Source organism: Coenobita brevimanus, chromosome 72 (assembly GCF_032717465.1).
Source record: "Coenobita brevimanus isolate Jiangsu-jjx chromosome 72, ASM3271746v2, whole genome shotgun sequence".
NCBI lineage: Eukaryota > Metazoa > Arthropoda > Malacostraca > Decapoda > Coenobitidae > Coenobita > Coenobita brevimanus.
In genome coordinates, this window is record NC_137025.1 from 9,174,160 (window position 1) to 9,192,299 (window position 18,140).

General features: G+C 40.6%; 1 protein-coding gene across 1 annotated transcript in view; it reads right to left on the reverse strand.

Annotated features, from left to right (window-relative positions):
- LOC145407249 (cell adhesion molecule Dscam1-like) overlaps positions 1-17,829 on the reverse strand; it is a 175,974-nt gene extending 158,145 nt beyond the window's left edge. Inside the window, exons 1-2 of the mRNA XM_080278282.1 lie at positions 17,811-17,829; positions 5,372-5,541 (exon numbers count right to left, since the gene is read on the reverse strand). Coding sequence (XP_080134408.1) covers positions 5,372-5,541; positions 17,811-17,829 — 189 coding nt within the window. The remainder of the gene's footprint in view (positions 1-5,371; positions 5,542-17,810) is intronic.
- Positions 17,830-18,140: the final 311 nt, after the last annotated feature.

Sequence of the window (18,140 nt, forward strand, 5' to 3'; positions counted from 1 at the left end):
TCTAATAAATATCACCTTTCTTATTATTTTTGGGCTGCCATTAGACAATTACCTACATTTGTGGACGGAGATCTTGTTCGGAACTAGCTCTGTAGAATATAAGCGTCTGATGGTAACAAGAATAAAGGTGACATTATCGTATACTAAAGGACTTAAACGCCTGACTAACTTAATTATGATTCATTTGCTAATCATGCCACGTTAGATGAGCTTAATGGAATATTCTTAATTGTGCACAAGAGTGTTTGTATTCCGTTTTGCTTATCACATCTAGCCTCTTCCATTATCTTTACGCCGTCTTTCACCACTTCATCTGCAATGCTCTCCATTTCTACTCCTATGTCTTATCCCTTCTTACCTCAGATGAAAGAAGTCATAGAAAAGAGTTAATTACTCTTCACTAACGCCATCAACACAAAGTCCATTTTATTTCATTCTTGTCGATTGTACGAGCATACACCTTAGGACAAGCAAGACCGACAACTTGTGACAGATCGGATCATTTACGTGGCTTATGAACACACGTGTATTAGTGATATAAAAGTGCAGTTATTTATTCTCACCCAGCTGCACCATATCATTTACCTTTGGAATGGTCCCTCCACGCTAAGAGGGGTTTAAAATAATCCTCTGACGAAGATAAAAATTTTGACTATTATAATCTCAATGCTCCCAAACTATTCATTTATCTTATGAGTGACAAATCATAATTAATCTCAGAAGTTCAGTGCTTAGAAGATTGAACTATCAGACTTCGTAGACACAGAAAGAAAAAACTTAAATAACACTATAGCATAACCTCCATTAACATTATTTGCGTCTTTCAGTTTAATCTGGCGAGACTTAATAATATCTCATAAGCACTGCCATATCTAAACAATGTGCCACCCAGTACACCACGTACGCGTAAATTCAACCATTCTGTATTCTTTCCTGTGCCGTCTGAGGTATGAAAGGGGTAGGTATATGCCACCGCCGGTACAAAGAAAAGCTTGTACCCCTGGAATCCGCTCTTTTTACAGGTAGGAAATACTTACGATAGATAAGCGCTGTTCTTTCTATCCTATGCCCTGGGTCACAGTTGTTTATGACAGTATATAAGATGACAAGTGAATGGTGACAAAACAAAGTGAAGATTCAAGTTCTAAGTGGGACAAGAGACTCTCCCTTCCTTTTTTCTTTTCTTTTCTTTTTTCTTTCCTTTTTCCCTAATCATTTCTTTTTTTCTACTGTCTTTTTTTTTCGTATAGTCCCTTAACGCCTCTTGTATATTATTTTTACTGTTTTGGCATAGTCTGCATCAACAACACACAAGAGAATTTTAGGATACAGTGTAATATGCAGGCTAAGTTAATAAGGAAGAGGTGTTACGAGATCTGGAGCGCCACGTACAGTATGTCCCTAAGCAGGAAAAGGTCCGTAGCAATGGTGTGCAAGTGGGTGTGAGACAATTTGGTGGTGCTGACTAGATGATGACAACACCAAGGTAAGTAAAAAAAAAAAAAAAGATAAGTGGCAATAGTGAGCAGGAGGTGTGAGGCAATATAGCAGTGGTGGTTGTGGTGGTGGGGGTGTTTACAGAGGGATCAGCCCCGTCCCATATTGGCCAGCGCTGTACGCCTCCCTCTGCACCAGCGTTATTAAGGGGGACGCCCGCTGAGCAAGGGCTAAAGAATATACGGAGGCTGAGGCTGTGGGAGGGCTATACACTCTGAAGTAAAAGGTGTTGGTAGAGCTTCCGCCATTGTGATACTCGTCAACTCGCCGGGCTACTCTCAGCTTTTTATTCATGTGATTTGTGTGGCTGGTTTTACTCTGGTTTGTGCTTGAAACGGACGCCTTCATGTGGTGACACTGATATAAGTGGGCGGCTCAACTACTGATTATACAAACGTCCCTCCATTACTTCCTTGTCCCCCAAACTGAGGATGGTGGACCGCGGGAGAAGGGCAACTTAAGCTTGCAGTCCACCAGGTTTACATTTCAGACGAACCTGGGGCTACAAGAACAACAATAACAACAGTAACTACTACTATACTACTAGTGTTACTACTACTACTACTGCTACTATTACTATTACTGCTGCTACTATTACTCTTTAGTTACGATGGATTATTGTGAACTGAGTAAAGTCTGTCCAAAGTCGGAATAAAATGCAACTTCTTCATTATCGGTCTAATTGCTAATTAGGCTATGACATTTTGTGTAACATTTCTAGTGCCTTTGAATTCTCTTCAGTATAGAAAAACTACCTGATACTGGCTGTGATTAAATGGAAGGTAAGTACTGCGCAGCTATAGGATAGAACCATATACTGTATAATATAATAATAATAATAATAATAATAATATACTACTACTACTACTACTACTATTAATAATAATAATAATAATAATAATAATAATAATAATAATAATAATAATAATAATAATAATAATAATAATAATAATAATAATAATAATAGTAGTAGTAGTAGTAGTAGTAGTAGTAGTAGTAGTAATAATAATAATAATAATAATAATAATAATAATAATAAGGCACAGGATCACCCAGTCAATGACAGGAGTTATCAGCGCCCACAGTGACCAAGTGAGCGACAGAATCATCTCAACAAAGGAAAGTTGTCCCATGTCTAGTTACAAGAGAGTCTACGTCTGAAGAAGAAAAAAAAAAAAAAAAAAAAAAAAAATAAAGAAGAAATGGCTTATGACACATCTAGAGCGGGGGTTGCGACACAGAAAATCACGGTGAGGTGGACGGGACGGTTATTGCCTTTTGCACGAGCGGTCTTTTCTAGGTTACGTAATATCGTCTGGAAGTAACAAGAATAAGATACCGTAGGGGAAGTTACTGTGATGGAGTTACTGGAGACAGTCTAATCTCTTCCGTCTGAGAGCCGCCCCTAAGCTGAATGAAATCGTCTGGAGATATTAAGACTAAATTATTAAGTACAGAATTACTAGACAGATGCAGGACCATATGGGGCGACCCTAAAATGAAGCTTCTTGCCAGTGATAATCCTTAGAGTGTGGCTGACTGACAGAGCCTCTCTTAGACATGGTCCCGCATATAAAACTGGGGACTCGTCACACTGAAAGAGTTGCTCTTGCAATGCAGACTGACGCAAAGCTGGGCGTTAGGGCCAGAGGAGGCTTAGTGTAAGAAAGCAAAGTGGGTCGTGCATATTTTTTTTTTAATAAAGCAAAATAAAGCAGAGCAAACCGTGGCAGACGTGGTAAATGTAGGCTTGCCACTAACACCACATCAAAGGAAGTGGAAATTTAATGCTGATAAGTCTATTACAAAGGCTGCGCCGGCAAAAGAGGATAAAATGAAAACAACATTACTCCATAATTCATTTGCACTTTAAACACATCAAACCTTTCTTTCTCTCTCTCTCTCTCTCTCTCTCTATTTATTAAACCCTACAACACTGTATTTCTTTTGCCACATAGCTGGCGTTATTTCGCTTCTAGTCACAGAGCAGAGGGAAAACTTGTGTTCGGTATACAGGGGACGACATAACTTCGCTTAATGTTTCACCTCATCCACGTCTCACTTTCTTCTGCTGAGTAGTATCTTGGCGCTGAGAGAGGCTTGGTATGTATATCTGCCCACAGATGATGCCCTTTGATATGATGGGAGGGGAAAGGCCTTTGTTCTGTAATGGACTGACTTAGGCTGATGATGATGATGATGATGATGAGGGGAGGAAAACGACCGACATACTCCAATTGTTACATAGACGCAGTGGACAGCAGGTGCACTTTTGACTCTGACAGTACTTGTCCCCATTTGCACAACACTTCCACTTCACAGTACAGTACTATCACTAATCTGATTTCAGAACGATTGCTTTGTAATTCTCAAGTACAATATTATGAGAGGTGCAGTTCACTTGATTGACAGCTGCTCACCATGAATACGAATACATACTGGCAGACTGATATGGAACCAAAACTGATCTCTCTGTTGCAAATTACACACACACACACATACACACACACACACACACACACACACACACACACACAATCATCATCATCCTAAATTCATTAGTGTTATACAAGCGGTAATTAAGATACCGAAGTAGGAAGAGAGAAAACGAATACATGAAATACGAGTAGACTGCTAATCCATTCAGCATATTTTAATCCTTCCACTTCGAGGCTGTACTTTTTCTATTATTATTATTATTATTATCATTATCATTATTATTATTATTATTATTATTATAATTATTATTATTATTATTGGCCAGCTCCATGCTGCCCTTATTGTTAGTCGCGTTTTCTTTCTTTTCTTTCTTTCTTCTTGTATTCTTTCTTGCTTAATTGTGACAGACATTTCTACCCTTCAGTATTAACCGATTCAGACCAAACCTTGATACAATGACCAGTCTATGACCCAGCTGTGTTCGGAAGGTTTGGTTACTAGGCAACTACTCATTGCCTAGCAACGGCCAAAAACTGCTCTTGGGGGGGGGGGAGACCTGTCCGGATTCATATCAAAGGTCGCATTGAAATCTCCATTATCATATTAAATTGTAGCAGGCACTTCTACCCGTCAGAATTAAGTGATTCCGAATTAACCTGGATGCAGTGAACAATCTATGACTTAGTTGTGTCCGCAAGGTATTGGATGCTAGGCAACCATTCGTTGTCTAGCAACGGCCCGTTTAGAGTTGGCCATCATCGCCTACCGGCTTGTTATTATTGTTCGTACCTCTAGATTATTTCATTCAGTTCTGGAGAAACCATTACCGGTGACGGGGTTAAAAACAATCCTCATTAACCCCTTATCAAGCTGGTATCTCCCTAAGTTGAATAAAATGATCTGGAGATAAAAATAACTCTCTCTCTCTCTCTCTCTCTGTTTAAATGTCAAGGAACTGATGAGGTTCTTCCTTTTGCTCCGATGGGTCTGTGAAGTATATCAATAAATAGCAGAGGTAGGACACAGTTGGAAGGTTGGGCAGGGCAGTTTAAGTAGTACGGTGGTTGAAATATAGTGGTTTGTTCTGGGATAAGTAAGCATGCATATGTGACAGGAAGGAATGACTGAAGGAAGGATGGAAGAAGAGAAGGAAGGAAGGAAGGAAGGAAGGAAGGAAGGAAGGAAGGGAGGGAGGATGGAGAGGAAGATGGGAAGAAAGAAAGGGAAAGGAAGGAAGGAGGGATGGAATGTAGAAAGGAGAGAAGGAATGGTGGAAGGAAGGAAAGAAGAAAGGAATAAGGGGTAAAAAGGAACAGAGAGAGAGAGAGAGAGAGAGAGAGAGAGAGAGAGAGAGAGAGAGAGAGAGAGAGAGAGAGAGAGAGAGAGAGAGACAGACAGACAGACAGACAGACAGACAGAATTAACAGCATCTCACCTGTTCCACGATCCGTCCATCAGGTAAGGTCCAGGTGACAGAAGGCGTGGGTACTCCTTCGGCCACACAGTCCAACACGGCCCCGGAGGAGTTAGTAAAGTGCAGGTGGCGGGGCGGCTCCAGGCTGAACTTCGGCCCTTCTTGCCCTCGCCCCCCAGCACCACAACACGCTGGGAGAGAGAGAGAGAGAGAGAGTGGAGGGAGATACATTAATTAAATAGTTTTGGAATTTACAGCAAAGACTAATTACAAAGACTAAAACAAATCACGAAACGAAATGAAAGACGAAAAATAAAGCGAAACGAAAAACGAAGCGAGAGAAGCGGGTTGAACCTCAGCGCTTCATTTAGGAAAAAGAAATGAAATTAAAAAACAATATACATAAGAATGAAACACGTGACGCGAAACGAAACACGATACGGAACGAACGAAAGAAAACGAAGCATCGCACACACACACACACATAGAAGGAAGAAATTATCATTCGGAAAACAGGCGCCTGAGGAAACACTGCAGTGTAGTTGAACAAAAGGATTTTAGTTTGCCTTCTTTTGGGTACAGTATTTTTTTTTTTTACTTGGTACACTGCCGTGTTATCTATTGTGCAGTTTCAGGAAAAATAAAGGAATCACACACACACACACACACACACACACACACACACACACACACACACACACACACACACACACACACACACACACACACACGTCCAATTACTAGCTGGCTGGCAGATAGTGGAGCAATGATTACTAAAATAAGCATTCTAAGGTAATGAAATTGCAAAACAAAGAGCCATAAAGTACATTAAGGTTGTTATTACCTGTAACCTACACAGGAATAACAAAGCAACGGAGTGATTTTGCATTTTTTTTTCTTTAGGGGGCATGTTTAGCAGGGTGATCTGCAGCTAAGTACTTTTCCAAACCACTTTCATAATCATTAGTGCGTAACAATCTACAACATTCCTGTGTAATTTATGAGGCATTTAAAATCACTGAATATCTTATTCTCTTGACTGACAAAACCTTTCAAAATAATCTTCCATATTCCTGATGCGCATATCTCAAAGAAGAAAAGATGATGCTGATTAACGGTATGAGAGATAAATCGCACAAAAACTGATGCACGCAAATGGTGACTAGAAAGCACTAATGAGGGAGCATACCTGCACCAACAATAAATTTATGATTTACTGAGGTAATTTCTCTATCCCAGCAGACAATGTCTTTACGGTCTCACATAGTAAATTAATTCTAAGGTCTTAGTCTGCTTAGGTTACACATTAACAGCGAGCGCATGCCTCCACCAAAGCCAGCAAAATTTATGTTTTATTCCTGCATCCGGATCCAGACCTACCTCAAAATCTAATCAGCTCTTCCATGATCCACTGTCCACTTATCGACCATCATTCACTGAAATCCGATAACATCTTTTTGAGATATCTTGTACACAAACAGACAAACAGATAAATAGACACAAGTGAATACATCACCCGTCCAGTTTCGTTGGCTGAGGTAATGGGAAAGTTTATCTTTTTCTTTCATAGAACGCAACAAAAGTACCGTAAGCAAGCGACTAAGGGTTGGCGATTTCGCTCATTAACCACTTCTTGTCATTTCTATGGCAGTCTTATTTAGATACCACACTGTCTGAAGAAAATATATTGCGTATTTTACAAAACTTATCATAATAAACTGCAGCACTATTATGACTCTGAAAACTTCTCTTGCTTTTCCTATATGCAACATTTACTGATGTTCAGATTTATAAACTATTGCGTGAAATATTGTTCTAGTATACATATATAGAACAGTTTCAAGTATGCTCTCCTCTAATATATTGTCAATGTGATGGGCCAGTGTTATTATCTTAAGCATATCATCAAAACGCTATATATAGTTTTCTGGAAAACAATAACATTATTACCACAATCATCATCACCATCATCATCATCATCATCATCATCAGCAGCAGCAGCAGCAGCAGCAGCAGCAGGAGCCTTGTCAGTTTACTGCTGGACAAAGGCAGTGTTGTCGGTAGAAGCAAGTGTATATTTTCAAACGCTTCATTTTTAATAATCTCTTTCATCTCACTCATAGCCCATCTTTCTTCATCTTAAATTATCTTTCCTTCTTTCTATCACTTTCTATTTTCTGTCCCCTCTCCCTATGCCATTCAGTTCCCTGTCAGACGGATCTGTATTGCAAATAAAATCATTCTTTATTACTTTCTCACTCAGTCCTCCATCCTTCCTTTCCATAATTATTATTTTCCCTTCTGTTCTCACTTTTATTTTCTGTGTCTCTTTTTCCTACACAATTTGATTCACCCATGTATCGGTAGGGTGAAAAAAAAAAATGTTCTTTACCTTCGTTGACAGTTCTCTCTCATGTCTGAATAATTATTTCTTCCTCTGTATCTTTCGTATGTTCTTTATCATCTTTGAATATTCTTTTTCCTGTCATATCATCTTCTCTTACCTGTATATTTCCTTCGTTCTTTAATTCCTCTGACAGTCCTTTTTCTTCTCTGTATCATCTTTCCTTCTCTATATTCTTTCTGCGCCCTTAACTTATTTTTTTTCCTTTGATAGCCTCTCTCCTGACTCTCCTTATTATCTTTAATTTTCTGTATCCCTTTCTACTCCCTGGTCCTCCCCCTTTACACACCGTTTGGTCCCTAGTCAAATGGCTGTGGGTTGCAAATCAAATTCTTGGTTATTACTTTCCCGGTTCTCGTTCCTCTCCTTTTAGGGATTATTTCCCCTACTTTCTTCCCCCTTCCTATTCTCCACTTCCTGTTCCTGCGCTATTTGGTTCCCAGTAAAAAAAATAATGATCTATAGGCTTCTGTAGACGAAATCCTCCCCTCCCCTTTTTTTAGACTTTCCTAGACTTCCTTCCACTGTCTTCCCTTCACTTCATTCCTTCCTTGTCCTCTGACCCTTCACCCTATGCCATTTGGTTCCCGGTCAAATGGTTATGTAGGATGCTATAAATGAAAACCTTCGTCTTTTTTTATTGCTCATTTTTTCTCACAGTTCCCTTTCCTCATTCTACTTCATTATCATCTTCTCTTTTTTTCTATATCTTATTCTCTCCCACTCCTCTCCTACCCTTCTCCTTATTCCCACATTTTCTCTGCCCCTTCCTTCTAGGCCGTTTGGTGGGGTGTCTATGTACTGCGGCGGGGCAGGGTATCACAGTCAGCTTGTTTGGGAAATAATTCGTGTGTTGGAGCGGTCACACAGATGGTAATGGCCGCGCCGCCCTGTTCCTGCTGACTACTGCTAAAAATACACACACACCGCCCTCAACAACAATTACCCTTATTCACGTTGGCTTTAAACGTTCGTAACACAGCTTTCTTTGCGGTTTACTTTGCCTACTGCACTGTAATATCCCCTTGTATGTTTTTTTTTTTTTTTTTTTATGCGAGGAAGAAGGAACCAAAGGCCATGAGCCCGCAGTAACAGTTCCCTCCAAGAGAAAAAAAAAATACAATAGAGAGCCAAATGAAGAGAATGGAATGAGAGAATGACTAGGAGAGTGTATGTCAATGAGGTGAAGCAGGGGAGGGGAAGAGGGAAACTGAGGATGAGATTGAGGGACAAAGTGGAGAGGTATATGAGTGAAAGATATGTGACTTGGAGGGCGGGTAGCTTGATGACGGGGGACAAACTGACATGGAGGCGATTCGTTTGTTGCCACCCCTTGCTGGAAGGTGTCTGGCTGTACCTTATATAGACGGATAGATATATTTTCACTACTGACAGCCAAAAATATACACGCCATCCTCACCATCAAAAAAAAAAAAAAAAAAAAAAAAAAAAAAAAAGGGAAAAGAAAAAAATGTGCCGATTGTTGTTGGCTACCGGTATTTCGTAAAACCTCTTCCTCAGCGACTTATTTTTCCCTGTTACACCTTAATGTTGCCTTACGGGTCCTACTTAACACTGGCAAAAACAAACAAACAAATAAACACACACACACACACACACACACACACACACACACACACACACACACACACACACACACCTGAATCACACCAACAATGGGCCTCATGTCGTTGGCTTGTGATAATTAGCAAAACCTTTCCCATGGCGCTTTTGTTCAGCAGAGGTAGCCAAGCAGTCAAGGGGTTAACGAGACATTTGTAAAAAGTGAGAGAATAACGAGGAATGGGAATGAGAGAATGACTAGGAGAGCGTATGTGAGTGAGGTGGAAGGGGAGAGGGGGAAGAGGGGAGACTGAAGATGAGATGGAGGGATGGGATAGACAGGTGTATGAGTAAGGGTGCTGTGGGTTGGAGAAAGAACAGCGTGATGCAGGACGGGGTAACATGAAGGTGATTCGTTTGTGGCTACCCCTCCCGCGATGAAGGCATCTGGCTGTAGATGGATAGATAGATAGATAGACAGACAGAGGGATAGACAAAGGACAGACAGATAGATACAAGGATGGAAGTGGATGGGAAGATGGCGTAAGGGATTATGAAACACGGAACAAGAAAGCGGAGAGAAATAAAAAGGATGAAGGTAAATAATTAATGAAGCAAGAGTGAGAAAGACGGAAAAGGAGGGGTAAAGCGACTGTACACCCTTTCACTTTAGGTCAATACCATTCAAATTAAGTTTATATAGTATAATTAAAGTTTACATTTAATCAGATGGCAGCATTGCCCGCCCTTGCTCAAAGGACACAAAGTCAGCTTCACTCTCGGTCCGACGCTGAGTTCCAATCAGTCTTAGCGAACCAATCAGTAGCAGGGATTCGGTTACTCTGTCTCGGAACACCAGCCACCTTCATTCCCGGTAATTCGCCCAGCAGGACAGTTAGGGACCCGGATGTCCAATCAGTTTCGGGGGATCGTCAAAGAAAACATGAGCACAAACCGACAAGAAATGCATACATGTTCTAACCATAAAATATAAACTGAGGCTTATTATAAGTTTAACGATTAAATACACATCTTAAAGAGCAAATTAACCACCGACAAAATGGGACAGATCATGCCAACTTACTTGACTCATCGTCACAAATGTTCGTTTACTGTCTCCGTTGCCACTTGTGCTTTCTATATACCTAAAAGAGCGTTAATATATCATGGCCTTAATCTCCTTATATGAGTGGAAACTGCCACAAAGTAACTTATGTCAGACCACCTCTCATTACAGGTAAGATTATCAGTGCAGGCATACTGCAGTTTATTCAGGCATTGTAAAATGAGTACAGTACCGAATTCACACTGCATAAATGGACTAGAGTATATTTGCACGGGTATTCAAACGCATGTTGCCAAAAGTTGGTTGACTACTTATGTTTAGCAAATCACTGCTAACTACATTTATTCAGACATCCTCGGAACCAATTCATCCTTCCAATGAAGGGTATTATGGAGTGTACCAGAACGGTAATTTCATGAATGACAAGGCTTATTCATACATAAACAGGCTATATTATGATTGCCCGGTTTCCCTGACGCAGAAAAGGCAAAGCGTGATGATCCTTAATTATCTGACGGCTTCATCTGATAAACATAGATGTATGATATAGTTTTTATCTGACCAATCACTGCTGATACAGTTTGATCACATTTCAGTATTCTTTCCTTTCCTCCTATGCTTAATACGAAATAGATTTAATTTACTAAAGCATTCAAGGCGACAAAGAATTTACTGTTACTGCATTAATTAAAAAAGTGATGTTCTACAATTTGCCACACAATAAAAACAAAATTAATCAACAGTACACCCCTGTAGCCATTGTTTCAGCTTACCATGCTTGGGTTAACATTAATAAAAGATCGAAACCAAGACTGACACTAATCAAATCACAGTGTTAGTTTGCAGCTGTCAAAGATTTAGTTTGTGTGTCGTTTTAAGTCACTTTAATACTTACTCTAATATCAGCGTAGTACGAATGAAGGCAAGCGTATGTACAGGCACTACTATCGCAATTTAAGCTTAGGTGATTTTATAAACAGAGCCCCAGGGAATCATTAGCCGTGTTATTGCGAGTCGTTCCTTAACCTCCCTCTGTAACAGCCATGTCGGAATCACCCTTAAGAGACTCATATTTGGCCTCATCCTAGACTCATTTGCGACAGAAAACGACTAATTCGGGATGCGTTTGTCGCGGATACGGACGATTCTTGCATGTCGAGTGTGTGTGTGTGTGTGTGTGTGTGTGTGTGTGTGTGTGTGTGTGTGTGTGTGTGTGTGTGTGTGTGTGTGTGTGTGTGTGTGTGTGTGTGTGTGTGTGTGTGTGTGTGTGTGTGTGTGTGTGTGTGTGTGTGTGTGTGTGTGTGTGTGTGTGTGTGTGTGTGTGTGTGTGTGTGTGTGTGTGTGTGTGTGTGTGTGTGTGTGTGTGTGTGTGTGTGTGTGTGTGTGTGTGTGTGTGTGTGTGTGTGTGTGTGTGTGTGTGTGTGTGTGTGTGTGTGTGTGTGTGTGTGTGTGTGTGTGTGTGTGTGTGTGTGTGTGTGTGTGTGTGTGTGTGTGTGTGTGTGTGTGTGTGTGTGTGTGTGTGTGTGTGTGTGTGTGTGTGTGTGTGTGTGTGTGTGTGTGTGTGTGTGTGTGTGTGTGTGTGTGTGTGTGTGTGTGTGTGTGTGTGTGTGTGTGTGTGTGTGTGTGTGTGTGTGTGTGTGTGTGTGTGTGTGTGTGTGTGTGTGTGTGTGTGTGTGTGTGTGTGTGTTACCTTTTGCTCTCAAATTTTTGTCCATAGGTTATTCAGGGGCTGCCAAAAGTAGTGTAGGAATTCCAGAGTAGAGTGAGGGACATAAGTTCATAAAGCATAGATAAATATTAACAGGATATATGAAGTAAATTAAAATATTCTAAAATCATATTACAACTAATTTGAAATCCCTGTACTACTTTTGGCAGGTCTAGTTAGGTAAATCAGTAATTATTTTTTATGTACCTGTATTTCACGCTTCATACTCTCTCTCTCTCTCTCTCTCTCATAAAGCCTAATGCGGTGAGATTAAGCAGAATTTCCTGGCTCTCCTGTGACAAAATCTCACCGGCAATGATTATGGCAGCTTCATTACGGAAATAAATGGGGAAAAAAAAAATACTGTTCTTTAGTCATAGGACTTTCTTTTAGTTTTGTCACTATAATTTTTTTGATCAGTTCTCTCGGGCTCCGAAGACTCACCCAGCTTAATAAAACTGTCTGCTATTATCTGGCATGGAATACTAAAGTTGAGTCGACCATGACAGGGTTAGTGGCGGCAGTATTAACACTGTAAGTCCATTGTTGTCATTGGTTATGGACGCTCCCTACCACCTCCTCCTTAGCGAATTATTTTTAGATCCGGGTGGTTAATATCACTTCGTACCTTCCTTAAGCAGAGTATGGCGATATCAGAATTATATATATATATTGTACAGTATAGATATAAAGACTGGTAGATAGATAGATATAAGTATAGAGAGATAGATAGGTAAATACAGAGATATAAACAGATAGATGGATAGATAGATAGAGATAGCTATAAACTTCTGTGCAGTTTGACTTGCATATGTTACTTTCACAAACTACATAATATACCCGTACCTCCCCGTACCTACATACATTTCATACTGATAATGTATATCCTGGCTCACCCTTCTATTTACCCGTCATGCAACATACCAACGTTAGTATTTTCGCTCCTTCCTAAGTTATAATTTTGCTGCATAATTCCTGTATTCATTCCGCGCGGCACCAGTCCTTGTAGTACGCCAGCCTTTCATTCTGCACCCCCTCTGTTTTGCTCCTCTTTACCAGGCTCACACTACATTTTCCGATTCGAATTGTTTAGCTTAGACTTTACTTACAAACTGAAGGGTTTACATATACAGTACCATACCTTTTATTATCCATCTTTAAATCAACGACATGGCTGTAGGTGGGGCCTCATCATCCAGTCAGTATCATGCGATCTTATGACTGCACTGAATGACGAGCAAAATCGTGTCTTGTAATCCAGAAAGCCATTTAGTGCGCTGGATGGTAACCAAATAATTAAATGTTTACTAATAGTCTAGTCTAGTGGGCATATGGCACCCCAGCAGGATGAAGCCCCTAAAGGTTGACATTTACTGAGTGGAGGGGGTTAATTGTTTGCATAATGACACTGAGGGGTGAGTGAGGCAGGTTACCATCGCCTTAAGTACCGCGATAAGTAACCTAGCCCTGGATACCTACATTCCTAATAGACAAAAGAAAAAAAAAAGGATGATGGATGAATGGATGATATCGATGACATAGTTTTGCATCAATTTTTTGTTCTCCTCAGACGATTTTATTAACTTTGAAGAAACTATTTGCACTAAAGGGATTACAAGCGGTCTCCATTAACCCCTTCAGAAACTAACATCTCCCCCTAAAGCATATAATGTAATTTAAACGTAGCAAGAATATAATAAAATAGGTCACTCAATAAAATAATCTGTAGGTAGGAAATCATGCTAAATAAGAAATCGCTGTAATGATACGAAAGAATGATTAACAATGAGAAAACTATAAGCACCTCTTTTACTACACACACACACACACACACACACACACACACACACACACACACACACACACACACACACACACACACACACACACACACACACACACACACACACACACACACACACACACACACACACACACACACACACACACACACAAATCACACAAACTCACACCGAGACCTAATTCGATTCAGAGACCATCCTGTTATTGACGTCTTGACGGAAGCGGCAAGATGAAGTGGAGCGAGAGAGAAAGAGAGAGAGAGAGAGAGAGAGAGAGAGAGAGAGAGAGAGAGAGAGAGAGAGAGAGAGAAGGTTCTGCGAAGTGTGGAGAAAAAGGAAAAGAAAAACTGAGGAACTGCGTAAGACGAGGTGCAGAAAAACATACTGAAAGAAAGAAGAGCTGTAAGAGGGAAGTAGGCTGTATGTATGTGGGAAAAAAGGTAAGAAATTTGGATGAAAAATGAATGTGAAAGAGACAGAGGAATTAAATATGAAAAGTACAGCAGAAAAGGTCAGGTAAAGTAGAGAGAGACCAGCAGTTAGACAAAGTGATCGTGAAAGAAAAAAAAAAAAATGGCCGGAAAAATGGTTTGAAAAAATGATAGGATAAGACTAGGGTAAGATCCGAGGCGAAGAAGTACCGTAATGCTGAAGAATGAGACAACTACTAAAAGAGAGGATGAGAAGACACGTAAGACGTTTGGCTGAAAGACTCGTTTGAAAGAAGGTAAGGTAATAGAAGGGTAAGACACGGTGGCACAGGTAAAGAAAGGAACAGCAGTTGGAAGAGAAAGACTTGATGATTTGAAAGAGAACAAAATACGTAAGAAATCGAGTTGAAAAATGAGTGTGAACGCTGGAGAGATGAGGAGAGAGAAAAATAGGAATTATATGAAAGACAGAATAATAAGTAGTGGTAATTTGAAAGAAGGAGCAGCTGAAATAGAAACCAGATTATATGGAAGAGCAGAACCAGTAGAAAAATTTGACCAGAAAACTAATATGAAAGGTGGGAAAGAGAGGTAGTTATATATATACAGGAATTATGTAATGAGGCACAAAACGTAGAAAGGTAGGCTACATGGGGAAAGTGAGAGCTGCTGGAATAGACATTAGGTGATATGAAACAGAAGAACAGTTAAGTATATAACATGAAAACGAGTATGAAAAAATGTTAGTCTGTATTCGAGGGGAAGAATGATAAAAAAAAATTGGGAAAGAAACGCTGGAAGAGACTGTGAATGATGCGAGAAAAAACGAAAACATGTGGGAAATCTGTCTGGAAAAATGAGTATGATGGAAAGCAAGTAGCGATGAAAACTACTACAAGAGATCTCCTCAAGACCGTGTACAATCTTCTGGCGTTTGCTTAAATATAGTAAAGACGTAATCGGACTGACGGAGCTAATGCGGAAGTACAATAATAAATAATTTCAGTGAATGTAACTCTTAACATAATACAACGAAGTGCTATCATACCAGGCATACTGGTGAATGGGAGTGTTACGAGTAGATGGTGGCGACCACTCACTCTGAGTAGTGCTGCTTACTTCTTTAGGTCACTTTACACTGACAAAATTAACCGTTTCCTGTAACTCAGGAAACCAGTTACGTTGAGTGGTAACCATGTATCTAAAGAGTGGACTGATGTGGAGCCTACTTTGGTGGACTTGTTAAGTTGGCGGAGGGCCGCAAATGTAGAGTCCATCCAGGAACCAAACCTCCACACTCTTCCCCGAGCCTCACCACTGTAAGGCACTGTCCACCGCAAGGGATCATAGGTTCACTGCATGGGACAGCCCTGCAGTTGCAATTGATTACCTGTGGTTGATGGCTCTGCTCGTCCAGACAGGCTGGGGTTGATCTACTACTGAAGGATAGGGGTAGGTATGGAGGTCATGGCGGTGTGTAGTCGTCTTTAATAATTCGACTATGCTCTCGAGATTGTCATTGCCTAGAGTTATCCTGTTAAATTAATGATAATTATCGTAACAGCTGAAATCTCGCTTCATTAACTGGTAACCCCCCAGGAACGTGGAAAGGATGCCAAAATAAACAGATTTTGCTAAGTTCATCATTATTAATAGTCGAGTGCATCGGAGTCTCCCTTCATCAGTTTGAGCCACCAAACACTTAAAGATAACCAATGGGTCAAAATCTCTCTCCGTCTCTATCTATTGCTAGACGCCTTAATCCCGAAAGGAGTGACCACATACAAATCGCCTCCACGTCATAATCATCTTGCTATAATCATCACCAAGCGGGTTAAAATCTCTCTCTATCAGTTCAGAATCCCCAGAGACTGTAAGGGAACTAAATACCACAAGAGCAAATACAAGTTCATTATTGGGTATCACTTCCTCTCAAGTTATTATCTCCTGCCGCCGCCACCAGAGGCCACCACCACCACCATCACCACCCTCCGCAAAAGTTTATATCTGTACCAGGAGCAGGAGCAGGAGGAGGGGAAGACAGAGAAATGTGAGCCCAAATGACTACTGTGTGTGTGTGTGTGTGTGTGTGTGTGTGTGTGTGTGTGTGTGTGTGTGTGTGTGTGTGTATGTGTGTGTGTGTGTGATCGATAAATAAACAGGCTAGCAGAAGACAAAAAAGTCTGAAGGAAAATGAAGTTCAGAATCCGATGTTTGGATATGTGTAGAGAACTGAGCGACAGACAGATGGATATAATTTTTGTTGTGATCGATAAAGTTAAGGCTGTTGGATAAATTAATGTTAAAAAAGAAGGAAGAAGAGATAACAGAGAATTGGCAAGAAACATGAGAGAGAATACTGGTGATAAGACAGCAGAGATGGATATTACCCAGAGACGAAAATAGGAGCGTGAGATAAAGAGGGAAGTGAGGATGGCCATATCAAGAGCTGTTCCAAATTTACATCTGACTGTTTGCGTGCGTTTAGCAACACACCACTAGATTATAGACGCGGCCAAGAGTCGTAAAAGTAATATATTCCACATCTGGACAGGAACATGGGTTGTAGGCATGCATAATTTTGCACACTCGTTTCGAACAATAAAAAGTAACTAAATCAGTATCTTTCTGAATCATAACAGATTGTAAATTTATTATAATATTTATTATTTGTAAAGCAGTTTTAAAGTGGGATTCTCCAGCTGTACAAAATAAAGTTATCAGTGCCAACAATGGACGTACGAGTGAGAGACATGACAACAAAGCAAGTTACAGTAACTCAAGATGTCTCGGCTTTTAGAAGATGCAACTGATTCACAAATAAAATCTGCAATCAATTCCCCGTCGTAACAGAGATTTATTTATGTCTGAAGGACACGTAGAAGAAAGCACAGAATCATCCCATGTCTTCTAATCTCACTGAAAGAAAATTTTAGGCCTACATGGTTTGAGAGGAACTATCGATGTTATTTTGTGAATTGCATGATCACCTCATTCTAATACACACACACACACACACACACACACACACACACACACACACACACACACACACACACACAAAATCTCCGTTCCAATTACCTAGATCCCCATGTGACAGGTATAAGGAAGGAAAGAATATTATGTGTAAGGAAGGAAAGAACACCATACTGAGCATTATTTCTCAGGTCAGGTCGATCCACACACCAGGTAATGAGTCCGCTGTTTCAAAAAAGAAGCCATAAATTCCCTCTGGCTAAAAATAAAGAGTTAATCACTGCTACAGCCTGGAGCATAATATGGTGGCGAGAGGCTGTGATGGAAACTTACGCCACCTGCATCACACTCATATTCTATCTCTTCATTACCCTTATCACCTTCAACCCCCTTAATCGGCCCAATTCCCCACTACCATTTTCTTTACTCTCTCATCATCCGCCCCATCATCTTTACCCCTGTTTGCAACCCTACCACAATTTTTAATCCCCTCATCATCCACTCCATCACCTTCGCCCCACTTCGCCATCTTCGCTTACCTTACCCTATCTCCACCCCCCTCATCATCCCATTTTTTTACCTATCTTCACACCCCCATCATCCTTGCCCTCTCTACCACCGCATTCACCTTCATCACCTTCACCCTTCTTCATCCCCACCCCAACCTTACCCTCTCATCACCCTCCTCTCATCACCTCCATCCCCTTCACCTCTCCTCTCCATCACCAACCCCGCCACCCTCCCCATCTCCTTTCATCTGCTCTCCTTCCCTTTGATTACAGCGATACGCTCAAGATGTCACAACCATACCTTACACACACACACACACACACACACACA